Source organism: Zootoca vivipara, chromosome 6 (genome assembly GCF_965207765.1).
Source record: "Zootoca vivipara chromosome 6, rZooViv2.hap1.1, whole genome shotgun sequence".
NCBI lineage: Eukaryota > Metazoa > Chordata > Lepidosauria > Squamata > Lacertidae > Zootoca > Zootoca vivipara.
The window spans coordinates 9,947,340-9,970,576 of NC_142589.1; the positions used below are offsets into that span (position 1 = coordinate 9,947,340).

At 46.4% G+C, this 23,237-nt stretch overlaps 1 protein-coding gene across 2 annotated transcripts in view; it reads left to right on the top strand.

Annotated features, from left to right (window-relative positions):
* Positions 1-23,237, top strand: part of CAPZB (capping actin protein of muscle Z-line subunit beta) — a 69,760-nt gene continuing 46,523 nt past the window's right edge. For both annotated transcript variants that reach the window (XM_035117843.3, XM_035117844.3), the window contains exon 1: positions 1-164. In XM_035117843.3, the coding sequence (XP_034973734.1) occupies positions 162-164 (3 nt within the window). In that variant the 5' untranslated portion in view covers positions 1-161. The remainder of the gene's footprint in view (positions 165-23,237) is intronic.

The window sequence follows — 23,237 nt, forward strand, 5'->3', positions numbered from 1 at the left end:
GGCGGAAGTGGCAAAAAGAAAAAGAAGAAGGGAGGCGGTGGAGGAGGGCTGCGGCCTGGCTCAGAATTCGGAGAGGCCGGACGGAGGGACTGAAGAGCCACCGCCGTCGCCGCCCCCGCCCCCCCCGCCACTGCTGAGAGGCCCCGTCCCGAGGAGGCATCATGGTAAGAAGACGGCGACTCCTCTGGGGAAGTGGGGAGCCGCTTCCTGTGAGGGAAAGGCCGGCCTGGGTCCTCTTGGGGGGAGGGGCCACTGCTGAGGGGAGCGGGGGGAGGCGGAGAATAGAATCCAGGTGGCGTTGGAGGGCTCACGGGGGGAGTTGTTGGTGCTTCCTGTCTGGGGTGAAAAGGGGACAGGCAGGGGTTACAGCTCGGGGGCCGGGGGAGCCAGGTGCGGCGGCTGCTGGTAGGGAAATCAGGGGTGGTGGTGTCGAGGGGGTTATTTGTGCTCCTGGCCAGTATCGGGGTGGTGAGGCGAGGCGGGGGATAAAAGCCAGGACACGATCAGGTTCTGGAGCAGGGCTGGGTGTGGGAGAGAAAGAGTTATTCGCGCTTCTTGTCGGATCCTGGAAGTGGGGAGGAAGGGCCAGTCTGAGGTCTCCTAGGGGAGTGGCCACTGTGGAGGGGAGAGGGGACCGGGGAGGAAAGAAGACTCTGGGTGTCACTTTCGACGGTTACCTGTGTTTCCTGTCAGGGCCTGGGGTGGAGTTAAAAGTGGGGAGGCGTTGTAGATACGCTGGGGAGGGGGGGGGAGTAGGAGGACCCAGATATTCATTTGGATTTTGGGGGAGAGGAGTCGGGTAGTGGTGGCTTGAGGAGAGTGAGTGATTTGTGCTTCCTGTCAGGGTCCGGGCTGGAGCAAAAAGAGGCAAGGGGCTGGGTGTGGCTCTGGGGGAGAGGCAAGGCCTGGGCGGGGGAAATGGGAAGAGGGTGTATCTGTCAGGAAGGGAAGTTCCTCCCCGTGTTGCTTTTTCTCCCCGCCCCACTGCATGCTGAATTGGTGATGTGGGAGAAGAGGACAGATAGAGGACTGCAGGGTGCAGCTTGTTTTTGTGGTGACACTATGTAGCCAAAGCCGCCATATGAAGGTGGAAGGCCTTGGAGGAGGCAATGGTGGTGTTGAGGGCAAGAGGGCAAGTAGGATGGCAGTGGTTGTGAGTTTTTAGCTGGTGAGAAGGAAAGGCTGTGGAGTTGTGGCTGTTAACTGTCAGATGGGGAGTTCCATTTTTCCTTTCCTTTGCTTCTGTGCTGAACTGAGATTAGGGGAAAGATGAGAGATGATTGACTTGGAACTACATTGCCTGACTGTAGTTTGCTCTTACAACAGTTCACTTGTCCCAGTATACAAGAAGGTGAAACGCACAGTGGAAATGGTATTAACTATGGACTGAAGCAGAGGCATGAGTTCCATTTGGGTGGCCTGCAGCACAGTGAAATATATCTGTACTCAGCCCTGCACTGATGATGGGGAACTAAGATGCCCAGCAAGGGATTCATGATTCACATGGCAACACAGAAGCACATGACACTGGCTCAATGAAGATGTCAGTCGCTACCTGGCACCCAGAAATCTCCACGTAGTCACAATTAGACCAGCTCCAGTAGCAAAACGCATCTGGCTCCCAGGGGAATTTTGAACACCTTGAGTAGGAGACGACTGGCGGTTTCCATGAGTGGGTGAAAAAGCATGGTTAAAAAAAAGAATTATCCCTAGCCTCCTTTACATGATAAATTGAGCTGGCTGTTAGGCAGTTGCTTGTAAATGGGAGGGACCTATCAATGTAGTTTTAAAGAGGCAAGTTTTGGCATACCGATTCTTCTTGCACTTGGAGTTTTTCTGGCCAGGAGACTTGGAAATCGCTTCAGGTAGAGCATTGGCCGGGTGTCGGTGGAACTATAGCTTACCTGTAGAAAGTGGTAGTGTGTTCCAATTGTCTACGATGTCTCTTCACTATCTCATATCTCTTTCTTGGTCAACCTGACACCCTCCAGATGTTTTGGACTACAGATTCCATTAGCTGCGCTGGCTGAGGCTGATGGGAGTTGTAGTCCAGAACATTTGTTGTGGGGTGAGGTGATGTCGACGGAGAGTGTTGTATCTGCTGGGCTTGGTCAAAGGAGTGTTGGTGGGAAACACAAGCACGGCTTTGTCTCATTGAGTCATAAAGGTGGGGCATTTCTGCAGGGACTGCTGTGGTTTGATAGCTGTCAATGTGGCTTCTAAGACAGTAGGGGGACCTTGCACTAGCAAACACCGTATGGCACTCAGCAAATGTCATGGCTTTCCTGTTTCAAAGGGAGCTGCATGGGAGGTATATGGCCTCTGTCCAGTATACCTGAAGGAGCATCTCCACCCCATTGTTCAGCCCGGACACTGAGATCCAGCGCCGAGGGCCTTCTGGCGGTTCCCTCACTGCGAGAAGCAAAGCTACAGGGAACCAGGCACAGGGCCTTCTCGGTAGTGGCACCCGCCCTGTGGAACGCCCTTCCATCGGAGATCAAGGAGATAAACAACTACCTGACATTTAGAAAACACCTAAAGGCAGCCCTGTTTATGGAAGTTTTTAATCTGTGATATTTTAATGTATTTTGGTACTTGTTGGAAGCCGCCCAGAGTGGCGGGGGAAACCCAGCCAGATGGGCGGGGTATAAATAATAATAATAATAGTGTTCACAATCTACTGGAAACCTGAGGTGGTGATGGTGTGAACAGAGAGGTTTACCTTTCCTTGCAGATTGGTACAAAAGTGTGCCAGCCCGTGCACAGGTCCCTTTGAATGACTGAGCAATCCATGTGGCAAATCTCTCCAGTTACTAATTCATTCTGTGTGATGGCTTGCTCAGCGCAATTACCTTAACTGTATGACTGCCCTTACAGAGAACAAAAAAGGGCTCTTTAATTAAGCTGCTTGCTAGTCTACTATATGTGAAGTGGTCTTATACAGAGCCAGACCCATCTAGCTGAGTATTACTTTTTCTGACTGGCAGCAGCTTCCTAAGATCTCAGGCTGAGAGTCTTGCCAGTGACTGTCTTTAACTGATGGCCCATTAACTCCTTTAACTGGAGATGCCAGGTGACCAGGTCTTGAGCCTGACAACATCTGCATACAAAACAAATGTTCTTCCCTGAATTTAGGGGATTAGGTTTGGCGGCATAGATTGGGGAGGGAGGAGCCAGAACTTCCAGTTGCCGGAAACTGGATGTTTGTGGGCCTGCCATTGGAACATCTAGTTGGCCCCTCTGAGAACAGGAGGCTGGACTAGCTGGGCAACTAACCTGAACCATAGGGCATCTTTTCTCCTGTTCCTATGTTCTGCTCATGGTTGGGTAACCAGCCGTCATTATCACTTTTTCAGTTATATGTAGCTTTTTCACATGGCCAAAGCGGCTCACAACACAAACAGCTGTGCAACAGCAAAAATATACTGTACATTGAGACACGTCGGTGCCTGAGCTGCGAGTAGACCTGTAGTTTGGAAATTCTGTGTTAGGTGGAAAGATAAAACATCCTTTCCTGTCTCATATCTGTCAGATTTAGTTCAAGAGACAAGCCTGTTTCTGTTTCATATAATTTTGCACTAGTTCTGTTATCACCTGCCCTATATGAATGTACTGGGCCATACTGACTGACTTGTGGGGCTAACAAACCTGTTAGAGTATTTCCATATAATGTGAAAAATGCTATGCATTCATTCCACCCTGCTAACCTCAAAGCTGGGTATGTGCACATCAAAGCATAAGAAAAGCCCTGCTGCTAGATCAGGCCAAATGCCCACCTGTTCCAGCATCCTTTTCTCACGGTGGCCAGGCAGCTGCCTATGGACACGAGTGCAACAATGCTCTCCCCCAACATGTGATTCTCAGAAACATTTTCAGAGGCATACTTGCCTCTGTCTCCCTCAGATGTGGGGGCATGAAGTATATAGTCATGCATAAAATAGTTATGCCTACTGATAGCACAGGCACTTGGAATTGTCTGGAAATCATGCATTTTCATACCTAACAGTTGGCATTCGGGACATGATGTTTTACTTCATAATGCAGGGCATATCTTTTGCACAGAACCTGGGGCTGTTGGTAGTTATTGAGGAAGTTGTCCTTTCACACACTTGCATCTTACTTGGGATGGTGGCAAGCAGATTGTTCTGGGATCAGCCAGGTGTGTGCACTTATGCTTACAGAATTTCTGAGTGCTGGGTACACATAACAAAGGCATACATTTGTTCATTTTCCTGAATTCTGTTTGTGCGAACTCATAGGCATCCAGGGTACACAGGAACACCTGGCCATGTTAAGAAGGGTTGCAAGTTAAGTCAAACGTAAGCAGATGTTGAAATTTTACAGACCCCCCCCCCAGAATTTTAGGGGGGTGTTGTTTCATTTTGAGGAGCAGGTATGTCTGCCTAATGCACTTTTTAAAATAAAAATGTAAAGCTTCCTTTTGTGTGAATTGCTAGCCTCTTTCTGAACTTGCAGAAGAATGGAATGCCTGGGTAAACCGAAACGTTTTTAGTCATGACAGTCAATAATGAGGGAGACAGACTTTCCTCATTAGGGAGGACATTCCACAAATGGAAAACCAACACTGAAAAGGCCATGTCCTTGCTGATCACCAGCTTTGGAAACCCCCTGTGGTGGCATTACCAACAAGGCCTCATCTGCTGTTTGTAGGGTTTGCAATGGTGAGAATCAGGAATGTATCTTTTTTATGTACAGTACTTGCATCCCCAGCCTTTTAGGGATTTGCATGCTAGCACTAATACCAATTGAGCCCAGTAGCTCACTGACAGCTGGTGCAGTGCATCCAGGACACATGGTCCATTGACCTGCCCCAGTTACTAGCTAGCAGTCATGTTCTGCCCTAGCTGTTGATCTCTGGACCATCTTCAAGGGCAGCCCCACATAGGAAGCATTACTGTAGTCCATATGGTAGGTCACCTAGCATGGACAACTGAGACCAGGCTATTCCAATCTAGAAACAGCTGCAGCTGGTGAATCAGCCCAACCTGGTGGTAAGTACTCCTAGCCACAGGAGCCCCTTGAGACTCCAGTGACACATGGGAATTCAGTATTCCAAGAATACGAACCTGTGTCTTCAGGAGGACTGCAGCCCTGTAGGACAGGTCACAAACCTAATTCCAAGACCAAGACATGGGAACCACCCACCCACAGTAACTCCAACTTATCAGGATTCAGCCTCAGTTCAGTCTCCATTCAGCCCTTCACTGTCACTAGGTAATGGTCTAACACCTTCACAGCCTCTTCTGACAGATGGAGAGAGAGAACTGTGTGTTATGAGCATACTGGCAGCACTTCACTCTGAATCCCTGGATGGTATTTCCCAGCTGTTTCATATAGATCTCTAAAGCCATATTGCTGAGCAACCAACTCCTAGTACTACTTTTTGGGAGCAACCTTGAAGGTAGGAGCTGAACCACTGCAATATAGTGTTTCCACCTTCCAGCTCCCTGTGTGGCTTCAGAAGAACACGATGGTCATTGGAATCAAAAGCTGCTGAGAGGCCAAGAAGAACCAACAGGGTTCTTCCCTAATAGAGGTCATCAGTCAGGGCGACCAAGTTAAGTAGGTGGCAAACACCCTTGCAAATGGCATATTGCAATATTTCTCTCATTGCACTGTATAATGGTTTCTGGTAAGCTTGTTCCACACTCCTAACCACCTCTTGTTCTTTCTTTTTTTAACTGAGTGTGCTAAGTCTTGAGCATGACAGTTACCTGCTTTTGGCATGCGCTTCTAGTAGAAGCAATACGGCATTCATCGCCCAGGCAATAAAACTTAAGCATACAGTATAATGTGGCGCTTGTCTATTTTTAGAGTGCTTGATACTGTACTTGCCCATAGGAATGGCTCCTTTTGGAGGAGATGGGGGCTGTGGGCAGGCGTTGCTTCTGTTTCTCTTCTCCTCCTCCCCAGCTGACTTGCCACCCTAGTGCGACTCACCCTAGAAATGGAGAGTGAGGAAGTGTTCCAAGGAAGAGGCGCCAAGTCCCATGGGTGTTCTCTGCTCCTGTCTAGACCAAGAGTGTAGTTACCCTAGTGTGGCATATTCATTTTCTTCATTATTCTGCCTTTCATCAAGTGTTTTTTAAAAAACCTATTATTATTGATTTATTGCATTTATATCCCACCTTTTTCTCCAAGGACGGTACATGGCTGTCCCTCTCCTTATATAATCCCCACAACAGCCCTTTTGGGTAGGTTAGGCTGAGAGGTAGTGACTGGCCCAAGGTCAGTGAGCTTTGTAGTCTAGTAGGGATTCAAACCAAGGTGTTCTATCTAGTCCAACACACTAACAACTGTGTGATGCTAGCTAGCATAAACAGTGTTTATGAACAACCCTCCACTTAAGGTTCAAACGCAAATATTAAAACATTAAAACAGTAAGCACCAGAGGGAAGATCAAAACAGTGAGGACAAGTAAGGTGGAAAAATAAGCCACTAAGAGCACAAATGATAAAAAACTGACTTCTCCTAGCACCAAAGAGGTACTAGGCAGGTGTCCCTGGGGAGAGTATTGTGTAAGCAGGGTGCCGCAGAGACAGCCCTGTATCTGGTTTGCAAAGGCACCTGTTGTGGAGCCTTTGATGCTGATCTTAAGCAGTGGGTGTAGGTTCATATAGAAAGACGTGGTCCTTTAGTTACTCTGGTCCTAAGCTACATAGGGCTTTAAAGCAGACATTTCCTTGCATGGGAAAATGTTTGCTCACCTGCTTTTTACTGCTAAGAGAGACCTTTTTGTAGAAGGAGCAGGTTGGTCAAAACTTCGCCCATTAGAAGCATGGTGGGTTGTTGTAGGAGGAACCAGGCATTCTGTTCCTCCTTTGCTCGCCCACTCACTCACCTGGAGAAATTCCTGGTCTCCTTGTGACCAGGCTAGTGCTTAACTGTAAGGCCACTTTAAAAGTGCAGGTTGTGTCTTTGAAATTGTGCCCGGAAACAGATGGGAAGCTAGTGGAGCTGTTCCCACACTGACATGATATTTTCCATGTGTCTTGTTCCATGTGTCTGTCTTATTGTGTAACGATTCAAGGATAGTGCCATAGAATTGGAAGGTACTGTGAAAATGCAGGAATCTCAAATAAAGCAGGTGGCCATTCCACCTCTGCTTAAAAACCTCCAGTGAAGGAGAGTCAACCACCTTCCATCCCACTATAATGTGTGACTGTAGTCAAGTCTGGATGTTCACAGGCTGATAATAGTGGCAAGGCCATCTCTGACCAGGGGGAAGCTGCTGTTGGTGTGCTAGCTGGCGAAAAACACTTTGTCCTCTGAATGTGCTGGCAGGGGTTGTCACAGTTGCCTTGTTGCTTGTGAATTTTCAGTGCACAAAACATCTTCATCTGTACCAGTTCTTCTCCAAAGAGTGTGTCTGGAGTGCAAGAAAGCACCTCAACGTTGTATTTGAGCATTCAGAGCACTGCCTTTAAAGAAGGCTGCTACTGCAAATCTGTGTGAGTCTTTGCCCTAAGTGTACCACTTCCCAATGTTTGCCAGCTTTTAATTCCACAGAAATGTTTCCCATTGAGTGTTAGGGGAGGAATAGTACCTCACATTGTGTGCTTGCAGAAGTACAAAAACAAAAAAAAACTCAGGGGAATTTTTTAAAGGGGGCAAACAAAGCCCCAAACTGCACAAGGACTTGGCACACAAGCCAAGGTGTATTAAGAACACCTGTTGTCTTTGGCTTTTCCTATTCTTGGCTGGAGTTAGATTTAGGGCTTGGGTACCAAGGTGGCAGTGAGAGATTTTACTTTCGTGGGCTCCTTGATCACTGCAGATGGTGACAGCAGTCACGAAATTAAAAGACGCCTGCTTCTTGGGAGAAAAGCAATGACAAACCTAGACAGCATCTTAAAAAGCAGAGACATCACTTTGCCGACAAAGGTCCGTATAGTTAAAGCTATGGTTTTCCCAGTAGTGATGTATGGAAGTGAGAGCTGGACCATAAAGAAGGCTGATCATCGAAGAATTGATGCTTTTGAATTATGGTGCTGGAGGAGACTCTTGAGAGTCCCATGGACTGCTAGAAGATCAAACCTATCCATTCTTAAGGAAATCAGCCCTGAGTGCTCCCTGGAAGGACAGATCGTGAAGCTGAGGCTCCAATACTTTGGCCACCTCATGAGAAGAGAAGAATCCTTGGAAAAGACCCTGATGTTGGGAAAGATTGAGGGCACTAGGAGAAGGGGACGACAAAGGACAAGATGGTTGGACAGTGTTCTCGAAGCTACGAACATGAGTTTGACCAAACTGCGGGAGGCAGTGCAAGACAGGAGTGCCTGGCGTGCTATGGTCCATGGGGTCACGAAGAGTCGGACACGACTAAACGACTAAACAACAACAACCAAGGTGGTGCTCTCCGGATGTTGCTGGGACTCCAATTCCCATCAGCCCTGCCCAACATTTCCAGTAGCCAGGGGTTATGGGTGCTGTAGTTCAGCAACATCTGTGGAGGGCACTAGGTTCACTATCCCTTATTTAGAATGTTGGCCCCCAGATTTAAGAGCAATTTTGATGGATCAGACCAAAGGCCCATCATCTTTGGTATCCTATTTCCCATAGCAGTCAGGCAAATGCTTTCATCAGAGGCTACAAGGAGGGCTCAGTGAGGTAATAGCCCTCATCAGCTCTTTGTTCCCAAACCTAGTATTCATATATGCTAATAGTGAACTTATTCCCAGAATGTGGGTTGTGGATGTTGTTAAACTCATTAGCCTGCCTTTCCCCACAAGGTGCTAGGGTGGGGTCAGCAATGTAAAATATAATATTAAAAGCAGCACACAAGGAGGTATTAGCAGCTTGAGAGAACCCTGATCCCTCCGCATTTTCATCTGCAGTTATAACAGAAAAAGTAAAAACAAGTGGTAATAAAAAATCTGATATTAATTATAAAACTGCATTAATATAAGCATTCCAAATAGGTATCTAAATGAAATTGATGATTACGAGCGATGTCTTTAGACCTAGGAAGGACAGTGGAATTTTAAAATGGCTGGATGACTGATGGTGAACATTTGTCCTTACAGTATAAGTCCCTTGGTATATATAAGGGCTTGCGGAACCCACCTTTGCTAGCTATTTGTTAGTTCCTACGCCACAGGAGCATTGGTGAAAATCAAGGATTTCCCCAAGACAAAATGAATATGAACAATATCTCCACAGGACATGCCCAACACACAATATGCCTCAAAAGGGCATTTTCAGTGTTACATTGCCAACATATATCTTAACTTTTGGGAACCTTGTGTTTATAGGTCATGTCACAGTGGGTGGTCAGGAATGCCTTTTACCACCTTAGGCTGGTCTTTCAGAAGATAGAACTACTGTGGTCACTCATGCTTCAGTAATAACCGGGTAGGGACTTCTAGTGCAGTGTGTTTCACATGTGGCTATCATTTGGAAACCTCCACTGGCCTAGTATGTGGCTGCCAGAATGTTGGGCTGGGCAAAATGTACTGTGCATAAGAAGAACCTACTAGATTAGGCCATTGGCCCATCTTGTCCAGCATCCTGTTCTCACAGTGGCCAACAAGAACCCTTGTGAGAAACTCTCGAGCAGAATCTGGACACACGAGCTCTCTCCCCTCCTGTGGTTTCCAGCAACATTCAGAAGCATTTCTGCCTCTGTGGAGGCAGAACATAACTCTGGTGGATACACGGGTGTGACCTGTTCAGTTGTGGTGCCACTGTTGTGGAATGCCCTCTTGAAAGAAGCCTGTCTGGCACTGTTGCTGGTGCTCTTCTGTAGCAGCACTGTTGAAAACTGAAGTGTTTTTTTTTGGGGGGGGGTAAAGTCTTAGGTGGAAGCCTAGTTGGGTAATGAATTTTGCCTCCCTACAGTTTGGGTTCTTTGCCGATTCTCATAATGTGTAGTTCAAGATGGCCCCTATAAGGAGTAGCAGTAAGTTGCAGAGAGCTCTCAGCATGTTCCTAGAACTTCTTTTGAAAGATTCAGTAAGAAGCATAAGGAAGAACTTCCTGACAGTAAGAGTTGTTTGACAGTGGAACAGACTCCATCAGAAGGTGGTGGACTCTCCTTCATGGGAGGTTTTTAAACAGAGATTGGATAGCCATCTGCCAGGGATTCTTTAGCTGTGATTCTTGTCTTGCAGGGGGTTGGACTAGATGACCCCTGGGATTCCTTCCAACTCTATAGTTCTATGATTCTATAAGCCTCTGCACAAGAGAATTCCTTGTGCAATTCTGAAAAGTAGAGAGCACTTTAAAATTTGAATGTGGGTTCTAACCATGTTCCTACTGCAGACAGGCCAAGCCATTTTATGGCCCAGTCCATAGAATAGGATTGTGCGTATGGGAGCTGACGGAAGGCACTGTGAATCTGAAGGACTGTTAAGCTTGCGAGCACAACTAACCCACTAACCACAATAATGATTGGTAAATAAGTCCTAAAAGTTCAGAACTGAAGCTTGTATGTTTGTCCCAAATTGGTAATAAAAACTAAATCCTGAGGGAAGTGGGTGGTGTGGTGGTTTGAAACACTGAGTCAGGATTCAGAGAGCTGTAGTTACAGGCATGTGGCCTTTGTACTTTGAGGTGGTCCCTGCTGCTTCCCTCTTGGGGGGGTTGTCCAGCTTTCAACTTGAGGATGCTAATTAAGTGAGGAGGCTGCAGCAAACAGCGCTTTAAAGCAGTGTCTGGATGTGCTGGAGAAATCTACCAATGCCATCCAACTTTGTTGGCATGCCCAACCACTTGATTCAGGGTTCTGAAACAAGGAACGAGTTTTGAACTTGTAGTGGTCCTTTGCTTCCCCTCATCTTTTCCTCAGCCTGTTCTTTATGGATTGCAATCCAGCTTTGCAGATGCTTGTGGCATTGCTAGGGCTTCCAGATCCCTTCCTAGCTAGCCCTGTACTGCTCTTTCTAGCCATAAAGCAGCTAGCTGCGTGTGGTACCTCCAGCTTGTGCAATCAGCAGCACTCACCCAGGATGTGAAGCAGCTGCTTCCTAAGACAAATCTCCATTCTGTTATGCTGTGGACCGTAGCACATATTTTTTGCAAAGGAGAAACCACTGTGCATGTGGACTAACCTTTGTGCTTGAATCATTTTGCAAGCATGCTACAATGTCTGAGCAAGCAAGATGTGTTTAAGAAAGATAGTGTGGGGACATGGTTTTTTTGAGGATGGAAGCTCCCAGGGTTCTAGTTAATGGGGTTAAGCTCAAGAGCACCTCTTTGTGTGTTCAGTTGTACACATTCTCTCCAGCCTTTAAAGGGCTTTTCTGCGTGGTACATCCCAGGTTCCCCACCCTCTTTGCCATATGCCATGTTGATGCTTGCCAAGCATGATTGACGACGAAACTGAACAATTTGCACTTGGTTTCCTAGTCAACGGGTTAGCGGAGTTCCTCTTGAAATATTGGAAGAGGAAGCTAGATGTCTTGCCTTTTAAAAAGCAAGGAGTGCATGTGTGTGGAAATTAAGAATGGTCTGCTCAGTTAGGTCATGTGTGACAGACCCAGGGAGTCTTTTGATGTCTTTGAGGTGTTCGCTGCATCTGATTTAGTGAAACTCCAGGTGCTGAAAAATGAGTGAGGCCTTCCTCTGGCACTCCCAACAGTGTGACGTAGGGGTTAAGAGTCTGGACTAGGGCCAGGGTTCTAATCTTCACCTAGTCATGAAGCTCATGGGATGACCTCAAGCCATCCACTGCCTCTCAATCTAACCTACCTCGCAGGATTGTTGTGGGGATTAAATGAGGAGAAAAGGGTTGGGATATAAATGCAGTAAGGAAACAGCTGCATGGGGAAAATGGCTAAGCCAATGCCAACTGCTGCAGTCACCCCCAGTTGTGATAGTTGCCTGTTTTGAAAAGGAGGACTAGACAAATTCATGGTGCAGGGGAAGTCTGCTAAGAGTGATTGGCTCTGATGGCAAAGTGGAACTTCCATGTTCAGAGGCAGTCAGAGTGTATTGTTGTTCCTCAGGGGAGAGGGAGGGGCACTACCTTGAGCCATTCTTCTCATGTACAGTATGTGCATTCATGCATATGTGCCTTGAGCTGAGGCCTGGGATTGCCAACAGACTCGGGGGCAGAGTCCAGGCTCACCTTGATCCCTACTCCTCATAGATTTTTGATACTGGATTCAGAAGCCTAGGGAGGCACTGCTGTTCTTGTTCCATGGCAAACATTCTAATCTGGCTCCCCAGCCCATAATTTCCTCATTACTGTTTAGAAACTGCCTGCAAGTAACTTTTTAAAACTGTGCTGTAAATGAAACCTCCCTGATATTTCTCTAGGGTATCTGCTATCTTTACCCCCTCCCCGACCCCCACCTCTTTCCTTCTTACGCTGACCGTGTTACTGAGCTTGAAACTGATCTCCAGCTACCTGCCTTCCCCAGTTATATTTTTTGCACACTGGTGCATACCAGAAATAGAAAAGTATCTGGAGGACCGATGTCTGTGGCTTTTTAGCTGGGCTCTCTTGCTGCGTCTCTGCGCTGCAGGCGTCGGAAATATAACCCTGGGCTTTGAGGGGGGAAGTTGAGAAAAGCCAAGACATAAATGGAACTGCGGGAGCCAATGCCAGGCCAGAGAGCCCTGGTAGCAGTAAAAAGGTTTTGGCAGGGCCTGGAGCTGGTCTCTTAATGCAGTGCCAGGGTGAGCTGACAACAAGAGGATGGGCATACATTAAGCCTGCTGGCAACTGATGCCTTGGCAGCTCTCCACACACTTCCCCTTCATTTACTGGCATACTGGAGGGATTTAGCATTTTGGGGCACTTGTTTGGGCAATTTTGGTTTACATTAGGCATGTGAGATAATAATAATGATAATAATAATTATTATTCTTTATACCCTGCCCATCTGGCTGGGTTTCCCACCTCCACCCCCTGTCAAGTCCACTGAACAGTGGAGGCTGGTTCACTACCTTTTTAACCTCAGCCACTCCCCCACCCCACCCCACCTGGCCACCTACCTGCCTTCTTTCTTACGGTCTTTCCCCATCTCTCATAATACTAGAACTCATGAACATCCAATGTAGTTGAATGTTGGAGGATTCAGAGCAAACAAAAGGAAGGACTTTGTCACACAGCACTAAAATTCATGGGAGGACAAGGCTATAGGGGCTACTAGCCATGGTGGTTGAGCTCTGCCTTCACAGCTGGATGCAGCATTGCTTCTGAATAAGAGTTGATGGAAACTGCAGCAGGGCAGGGGTGCTGCTGTGCTCAGGTCTTGCTTTTCGGTTTCCCATTGGGGCATCTGATTGGCCACTGTAAGACCAGGATGTTTGACTAGAAGCCTGATCCAGCATCCAGACTCTTCTATTGTAACACCAGGCCTTACTTTGCAGGGCAGAAACAAGATCTCAGGTTCAGTGTTGGCTCCTTGGGTTCAAGGCTCTTGTGTTTTAACACACTGTAAGTCTTGGGCCTCTCTGTCCGTTTGCTTTCGGAGGGTTGGGCCAGTTAGGATTTTGTGATAAACTTCTTGGCAACTTCCCAGAACAAGCTTTGTTTCAAGCTAGCATTGCCTTTTCTTCTACTCTTCCCTTGCCCCCCTCTGAGTTTTGTTTTGCTTGCCTGCCAACAGAAGATCATATCAACGCCCCAGATGTAGATCTGTAAAATACCAGGTGGATGAGGGAAGAGGCACAGCAGCTGCTTCTAAAGTCCTTTTTAGAAAAGAAGAGGGAGGGGGTGGATGTTGCTTGAGGACTGTATGTGGGATAGGTGCCAAATGAGGAACCCAGAGGGGTCTGTTGCTACCCTGTGTTGAAAACAGAGCATGCTGGACCCATTCTCTTAGAGCTGGATTTAGAATAATGGGCTTTCTCTGTACTAGCATGGACTTTTTCCTCAACCAGAATAGCTTCCAACCTCCTTTCAGTGCAGGCGATGTGGTTCACCCTGTGCTCTTCTTTTTTGTGAGCAGATGGAAGTTTATATATCTATTATTTTTATTTAGAGCATTTCTATCCTGCTCTTCAGCCAAAAGGGCTTTCTGAGTGGCTTAGTTGCATTCAATTAAAACAGGACAGTCCCTCCATGCTGACAGTCTAAAAGGAACATGACACACAAGGGAAAAGGGACAGGGAGGTAAGAGGGGGGGAAATCAAACTCAGACCACCAATTCTTAAGCTGCTGTTCTTATAATGACGAGCTGGCACAGTTTGGGGCAGGAGATGCCTGATGGAGCTGGGCTTTTGGCAAAGCTGATGGAATGAGCCCTTCTTCCGTTCTGTCTGATTGAGACCTTCTGATGGAATGGCTGGCCTCAGGTGACAGTTGAGGAAGAGGAGGCCTTGTCACACAGTTGGAGAAGTTCCTCTGTTGCCATGAACAGGGACCTGATGACAACATGCAATAATATATGTGTGTGTGTGTGTGTGTGTGTGTGTGTGTGTGTGCCACTTCTGATGTAGCAGCGCAGAATACACAGGAGGTGCCTGACAGCCCCTGTTTGTGGTTTTAGATGTGTAGAGGTGTGAGGAGGAAGGGATTAGTGCAATGTCAGCTGCTGTTGTCACAGTGGCACAGAAGCCGGTTTTACCAGCCTTGCAGATAAACTTACACACTTGTTATTAGTTCCAGGGTATGAGTGCAAGAGTTTGCTCGCCTCGCATCCTGTTCTCACAGTGGCCCAAAAGGAAGCCAGCAAGCAGATCCAGAATGCAACACTGCACTCTCTCACTTCTTGTCGCCAGTGGTATTGAATTGAATGGGAAAAACCTGGTCCTGTGTGTGTGTGTGTGTGTGTGTGTGTGTGTGAGAACTCCCAAAGTGAGCTAGTATTCCTTTTAGCATTTCTCGTCCAAGTATAATCCCCAACTTTTACTTTTACTTTTGGAAAAAGACTCAGTGTTTGGAAAACAAATTTATAGGGAGACTTGGTGAAGTTAATCCTGTTTCTTGTAAACACATCTACTCTGGCAGGTGGAAGCTCTGACAACAGAGCTTCCACCCTCAACAGCCATGGTGGTTAAAAGCTGTGAGTGGGAAGGGGAGTCGCAGCTGTCTCTGCCACAGCAGGGCTGAACTGGCTAATGTCTGCTGAAGTCTCTGGGTGGCTGCCACTGCTACGCTTATGGGTAGTATCGTAAATCTGTCACAGGCTTTGTAAGAAAGCCAAGCCAGCCAACCAGAGGGGATACTAACTTCCTCTGTCCTGAGACTTAGCGGAAATGGTGGGGAGGCATCCATATTTTCATTTTAGCTGCAAATCAAAACACTCTCTCATTCAGCTCTCCTTTGTGTGGGGAATTCATACACAAATCTCTATATTGCAGGATTTTGCTGCAAAAAAATGGATTGCCTTGAGCCCCAGGTCTTGGACCTCAGCTGATGTCTACCCAGAAATAACATGCCTGTGTGTGTGTGTGTGTGTGTGTGTGTGTGTGTGTGTGTGAGAGAGAGAGAGAGAGAGAGAGAGAGAGAGAGAGAGAGAGTGTGTTTTCAGGCTTACTATGGTGTGAAGCCAAACTTTAGACTAGTGGTTCCCAAAATTTCCCAGACCACTGCCCCCTTGGTTTCAGTGTCAGATATATAAGTTAATCGCCAAATGGCACCTTAAACTTAGGTTACGGTCACCAGCACAGTGTCTAGGCACCCCCCCCAATATGATTATGATGATTTTTCATTTCATTTCTATACCGCTTTATATTTTAAAGAAAAAAATCTCATTTTATAACACCTTAAAACATCTAATAAAGCAATCCAGAATAAAGCAAATTCAAGCTTCAAGGAAAATATTACAGCTTTCCCTATATTTATTTACCTACTTGATTGATACAGCTGCCTTGTAGAATAAGTAGTCTAGTATAATGGTTAGTGTGTCAAACTAGGACCGTGAAGATCAGTGCTCAAACCTCCACTCAGTCATGAAGCTCACTGGGTGACCTTGGGCCAGTCTCAGCCTAACCTACCTCATAGGGTCATTGTAGGGTTTAACTGAGGAAGGGGTGAGTCATGTATTTCTTGTAGGAAATGGTGGGATATAAATGCAATAAGTAGGCTGTTCTGGTTACCTGCTTAAGAAAGCTGAATGGGGTAGACAGATGAAGATGTCAGTTGCCAACCCAGCATCCAGCGATCTCCAAATGGTAGTAATTGGATCAGTGCCAATTGCAAAAAGAGCCTGGCACCTTGGGAATTTCTAACACTGCTTGGGTTCCATAAACTCATTCCCAGCACCCACTGCCATACACTACAAAAAACATTATTGGTTTGCACAATCCACTAAGGAACATACAGTAATTGACACAATAAAATTCAGAAGTGTATCAATTAATTGCACATTTATTCAAAGTCCAATTCAATAAAATGGGTGAAGCTGATCTAGTACCGTAATACCAGTTTTTCAAGGTCATCAGCATTTCACTCCCCTTGCCTCTTCGTGCCGCTCCAGGTAATCCCACTGCCCCCCCCCCCCGGTAGTACTGCCCATTTTAGGAACTACTGGTATAGCACATCCAGGTAGTGTCTCTTACATGCTGGTTACAGCCAGACCAGACTATATGCTTATTTTTAATGTTGGATGCCTGTTAACTGTCACAGTAAGGGACAGAAATTTGGTTTGAAAGCTGAGATTCCTAAGAAGGTGGATTTGAGGCTTCTGCAGAAATGTGGCATGCACACACACCATGTGTCTTGTTGGGGCTTATTTCTATGCAGGGTCCCAGCAAGCATGTTGATTCCATTTCCTTCCTCTTTTTAGTGGCTGCTAAAATATCCTGGCTTCTGCAAAATGCAGTTGCTCTGAATGCAATTTGCATGCAGCGGGATTTATTATTATTATTATCATCATTATTTGTAGCATTCATTTGAAACACAGTGTTTTAACTTGCTTTGCCTTGATTGAATGCTTTTACTGCAGTCAGTGGATTAAGCAACTATTTCCCCCTCTGCTTTTTATCTTTCTAGTTCCTAGATTACTGGTATTTGGCTCTCCCCCCCCCCCCAATAAAATCAAATTTCAGCTTACATACATTCCAGGATCAAGGGACGCAGTTGGCACTGTGGGTTAAACCACTGACCCTAGGGCTTACCGATCAGAAGGTCAGCGGTTCGAATCCCCGCGATGGGGTGAGCTCCCCTTGCTCGGTCCCAGCTCCTGCCAACCTACCGGTAGCAGTTCAAAAAGCACGTCAAAGTGCAAGTAGATAAATAGGTATCGCTACAGCGGGAAGGTAAACGGCATTTCTGTGTGCTGCTCTGGTTCGCCAGAAGCGACTTTGTCATGCTGGCCACATGACCTGAAAGCTGTACGTCAGCTCCCTTGGCCAATAACGCGAGATGAGCGCCACAACCCCAGAGTCGGTCACGACTGGACCTAATGGTCAGGGGTCCCTTTACCTTTACCTTACATTCCAGGATCATAGCTGCTTTAATAAAATGCTGATATTTTGCTGTGAAAGTTTCTGGCATTGTATTTTGGGGGGTGGCTTGTGGTGAAAAGGGGAATATGTAAAAGGGAACATAAAACATAATTTTCAAGCTTCCTGCTTATAAGCCAATTCATTGAGTTCATGTTCGCCTACTGATGCCATTCTGAACTGGGCAGTGATAACCTTTTTTGGTCATGTTCCTTGCTTGGAATTCTACTCTGTCAGATATTTATCTGGACCATGGATAAAAGCAGTAACAAAATAAAGTATTTATCTTACTTTATTGTTTTATTTAGAGCTTTGGTATCCTGCCCTTCAGCCAGTTAAAACGAGAGAGACTTGCAGGCTTAAGGTCGGAAAAGCACAACACAAAAGGGAAGAGGGGACAGGGAAGGCAGAGGAAGAAACCAAACTGGGGCATCAATTTTTAAATACGGTAGTAATTTTCTTATACAGTAATGGCTAGCTGGCATAGAAACAATTCAGGGGGCAGTAGCTGACCTTTCAGCAAAGCTGATGAAAGAAGCCCTACTTCCCCTCCCTCCCTCTGAGGCAGCCTGGTGGAATGCATTATGACCATAAACCTGTTCACTAGTGCCCTCTGACATGTTGCTTTCCAAACAACAAGAGAGCATGTCTGTGTTCCAAGGTTTTTGCAGCCTAGAAATAGACACAAGGGAAACAGAGGATGGAAGGTAAGGGAGGCAGGAGTCAGCAGGGGAAGAAAGTATATATACACTATTTCAATTACCGGTACATGTACTTAGCCTTAGTTACAATATCTTGTTTAAGAAATGCCCATAAGCCATGTGCATAAAATAGGAAAACAATCACTAGTGATATACAGATAAAATCGGTAGAATTTTAAAAAAAACAACACAAATATATGTAACTAAATTATAGGCTGGCTGAAATAAACTAAATTACAGGCATCTAAAATAGCACAAGAAAGGAGCTTTTCTGAATATTAGGCAGGGAATTCCAAAGACATCTCACAAGGACTGGCGAACAGATGTGGGCAGGAGGACCAGGGAGCCTCAGGCCCAAGAGCCATGTGTTTCCCAAGGCTTCTCTGCCCGGTCCTCAGGGTTCTCCCCAGGACATGCCACTCACTGACCCTCTATCTGTGGCCTCTGTGTGTGTACTTTTGCCTGGCTGAACTGTATCCTTAAAGCTGTGGTTATGCCAGTTGCTTGCTTCGATGGAGGCTGGAAATATGTGTGGAAACTTCTGCCTTTATGTGGTTGGAGTGTAGTGTGTGCTCTACCAAAAGAAATCACATCCATTTTTCTGGCCATTTTTGCTTCTGACCACAGCCATCACTGGCATGTGGCCCCTGGAGGGTTCCCCATGATAGGATGTGGCCCTCAGGCTAAAAAAGGGTTTCCTGTTCATGCAGTAGAGAGATTTGGACAAGTCTGTATGCCAGGTAGGTCATCACATAGCAGGCCTTCATAAACACACAAGACTGTGTTCATAGTACAAATACTGTAATCCATACAACTGAGTCATAACCTGCTGCATGACAGTCAAGGCAATCTTGGTGCTATCTTGCTGCTGCAGAGGCATAGGAAACCTTTTTCATTCCGTTTTGCCAGTAAGTAGCTGATGATTTGTTGGCTGGACTAAGTTACACGCCCTGTAAGCTATGAGGGCAGAGATGAGTTCAGGAAATGCCCCTGGCGAAAGCATTAATTGCTAGCCAAACATCTTAGTAAAATGCAGGGGAGAGATGCAGTTCCTCCCCCTGCTTAAGCTATTGATGTCACTTGTTCCTTCCTCCTGAGGCCACGCTTATTGGGTAATGGATCCTTCTTTTTGGTCAAGTTTATAGTCCGTGGGTCTCCTTGGCACTGGATGAAAGCAGCCAAATTGCACCGTTACGGTTAATGACAAGTTGTATAAATAATCAACATCCCTTCTATTATGCAGAAGATAAACAGAAACACAGAAGATGCAGGGTCAAAGAGAATGTCGCCCTCCTAACCTCAGCCTGTTTAGAGGGAGCATGTAGCATAACATTCTGGTCTGGGGCTGTGGAGAGATAATGGTTCGGGGGAGAATTTCTCTGTTTTGGTCAGCAGATTTTGGCCACTGCTGGAATGTCAAAGGTAACATTGTTCTTATGTTCCCTCTTCAAGACAATGCACAAGCCATGTTTCATCTGAAAGGGAAGTTCTAAAATCTACAGTCTTTTCTTAGAACCAACCAAAATGTCACAAAATAGTGAGCAATTTGATTCAGCTCGGAGAACTCTTCAGGGTTTCAGAAAGTAGACGTTGGATTTGTTGTCAAATGTTATTTAGGAAGTTATAGCATATTGTTATACCATGTGTACACCCGTGTGTGTGTCCTCGGGCACACAGTTTACCCATTCTTTGTGCCTCCTGGGGTGTTCTCCAAAACTCAAACATTTGCATTCTTTTGTAGCAAGTTGATATCGATCTGGCGATAAAAATGTTTCACTCTGTGACAGCCACAGCTTTAGACAGCAAGTGCTTTCACTGCTGTTATGTCCTTGAAGTTGTTTCTCTCCTTTTTAAAAAGAGAGAGAACTTTACACAGATAAAGCCCTGAATTTTTCAGTCTTGTAGGATTCGTGGAAAGCAAAGCAAGAATGTATTAAGTAGAAGGGGAGGGTCAGCTGGTAACAAAGCAGATGTCAGAGTGAAGATCCCAAGGAGTGAAAGCATCTTTGCAGGAGGTTTATTAAAGGAGATTTACCTTGGCTCAGGGTTCCCGTTAGCTCTAGGCTCTTAGATCTCTCCATCCTGGAGTGATTGGAATTGTAAAATAAGAAGTTCATTTAGAACTTCCCCTCTGCACTCCCCCCTCCTGTCACGGCAGTTTGCTCCTGGGGTGAAGATGCGAGCAATGGAAAATTGCCCACATGCTCTGAAAATCCCAAAGCCTTGGAGATCTTGGCTTGCTTTGCAGCCCACACTGGGATTGGTATGTGGAGCTCCGCAGTTGCCTTTTTGTGGTGCAAAGGGTTGTGTTTTCTTATTCCCTGCACTCTGGGGCAGGAGGAAATGCCCTGATGGGCCATGGTGTTGGTGGGTAATGCAAGCATTATGTACAGTTTAGTTTCTGTTGGCAGGTGAAGGCGTGTTCAGAAACTCTTGTGTGTGTGCTGGGCAGGGGAAAGGTCAAAATTATATATCAGAAGGCAACCCAGAGTGAACCATAGTCAAGGCAGTTTTGTAATTTGAAGACAATTTGTGTTTTTCTCTATTCAGGGCTTCAGTGTGCCATGAATGGCCAGATATGTGTGGTCATGAATATTAGTAACTTTGGAGACTCACTTGCAAGACTGAGGAGATCCAAATTTTGCACCAACAACAGAAATTATTTCTGATGAAATAATGCAAATTTGAGTAGTTTTGCTTGAGTTGCAGAACAACTCCCCACCCTGTCCCCACAGTAGTCATGGGGGATGGCACAGAGGTCCCTGAAGCCCAACTTCTTAACTCACCCTTCTTGCTTTGAATACTTCATCTGACTTTTTTTTTTTTTGCACTCTCTCAAGCTTGTATCTGTGTCCAGTCTTGCCTTGCTATCCTACACTATTCTGGTTCTCTGAAATAAATAAATAGTGGGGAACAAAACTTAATGAAGATTGCACATTGGATTGTGTGCATTACTTGCCTTTTCTTCCTTACCATTCAGTGTTGTCATTGAACCATCTTGTTCTTGTCTTGTGTTGATGCTTGATGGACTAGAACAGGGAGGGTGAAACATGTTTTGCTAGATGTCAACTACCACCATTCTTTCTGACCACTGGTCATGCTCCCCGGGGCTGATGGGTGATAGGGTTCAAGAACCACATATGTTCCTGACCCCTGGACTAGAAACTTGAAATGCTTTGCACACCCAAAGTCTTTGGTTCGGCTCTGGTTCAGTCTTGGAAGGGCTGTAGCTCAGTTGTAGACGGTCCTGCATTTAGAAGGTCCAAGGTTCAATCCTCAGGCATGGCTGGGACGGCCCTAGAGAGCCACTGTCAGTTAGCAGTAGTTTAGGTTGGGATGCAGGTGCCACTGTGGTCTAAGCCCCTGAGCCTCTTGGGCTTGCCAGTTGGAAGGTGCCAGCTTCTGCCAACCTAGCAGTTTGAAAGCATACTAGTGTGAGTAGATAAATAGGTACCGCTATGGCGGGAAGGTCAACAGTGTTTCCATGTGCTCTGGCTTCCGTCACGGTGTCCAGAAGTGGTTTAGTCATGCTTGCCACATGATCCAGAAAGCTGTCTGTGGACAAACGCTGGCTCCCTTGGCATGAAAACAAGATGAGCACCACATCCCATAGTTGCCTTTGACTGGAGTTAACTGTCCAGGGGTCCTTTTTATCTAGTTAGTTTGGACCAGGCACCCCCAAACTGCGGCCCTCCAGCTGTTTTGGCCTACAACTTCCATGATCCCTAGCTAACAGGACCAGTGGTCAGGGATGATGGGAATTGTAGTCCAAAGCATCTGGAGGGCCGAAGTTTGGGGATGCCTGGTTTAGACAGTCCTGAGCTAGATGGACCACTGAATGTGACTTGGTATAAGGCAGTTTCCTCTGTTCCTAAGATCTTCCAGAGATCTTAAGAGAGCTGCTGCCAGTCAGTGTTTACAGCTCTCAACTAGATGGACCAGCAACTTCCTATGCTCCTTAAATGTCTCTCTTCCTGAGAATTGGGAGAGCTGCTGCCATCCAGGGTACGAACAGTATTCAGCAGCTTCAGTTATGTTCCAGAGTCTGTCCAGAGATCTGTGTAGGTGGCATGAAAAAGCACTGTAGCCTTGGGCAGTCTTGAAGTTTAACTCACCTGTGATCCGGCCCTGTAGCACCACATCATTAATCTTTATGAGCAATGTGTAACACTTTTTCTCCCAACCAAAATTCTGAGTCATAGGAAAGTGCTTAAGGAAGCAGCCAGTGAAGTTTAGTGTCTCTTCTTTCCCCTTCCACTGCTTTTTAAGCAATTCCAGCTGGCACTGGTGGGGCAAGCTGCTTCCTCTAGCGTTCTCACGATCCTGAAGCAGAGACCCTGACCCGGCAACTGTGTGCTCGCTTTCTGAAACTGTGTTGCAAGGAGCTGTGGGGGGCAATGACAGTATGTGGCCAGAAGGATCCTCTTTCTGGAGTCGCTGCTAGTTGCATCTTCCTATGCCAACCTAAACAGTGTTTTGGTTTGTTTTTCCTTTGTGAGGGGATGAGCAGGGAAGAGGGTAGAGCAGGGGTCAGCAACCTTTTTCAGCCGTGGGCCGATCCACTGTCCATCAGACCATGTGGTGGGCCGGACTATTTTTTTTTGGGGGGGGGGGGGAGATGAACTTATTCCTATGCCCCACAAATAACCCAGAGATGCATTTTAAATAAAATCACACATTCTACTCATGTAAAACCACCAGGCAGGCCCCACAAATAACCCAGAGATGCATTTTAAATAAAAGGACACATTCTACTCATGTAAAAACATGCTGATTCCCAGACCGTCCGTGGGCCAGATTGAAAAGGCGATTGGGCCGCATCCGGCCCCTGGGCCTTAGGTTGCCCACCCCTGGGGTAGAGCAAAATGCTTTTCTGCATCTGTGCTAAGTAAAAAGTCCAGGCTCCTGAATTTGGAATTGCTTCTACAGGTGTGCTTGCATACAGGCCCTGGATTTTCATCTAGCTACGAAGCGTGACTCCGAACCAAGTGGTCTTCCAAGGCATGACCTGGAGGCTTGAACACTAGGGGGCAGGTGGTGTGGTTTGTTTTCTTCGCCATGCAAGCCATAGTTTATTCTGATGTATGAAATGGGAAACTGTGGCTTGCTCTTATCCTCCAAACCAGAACTGTAAACAATGGGTCTGCTACGTTGCATTACATCTGCCTCCACAAT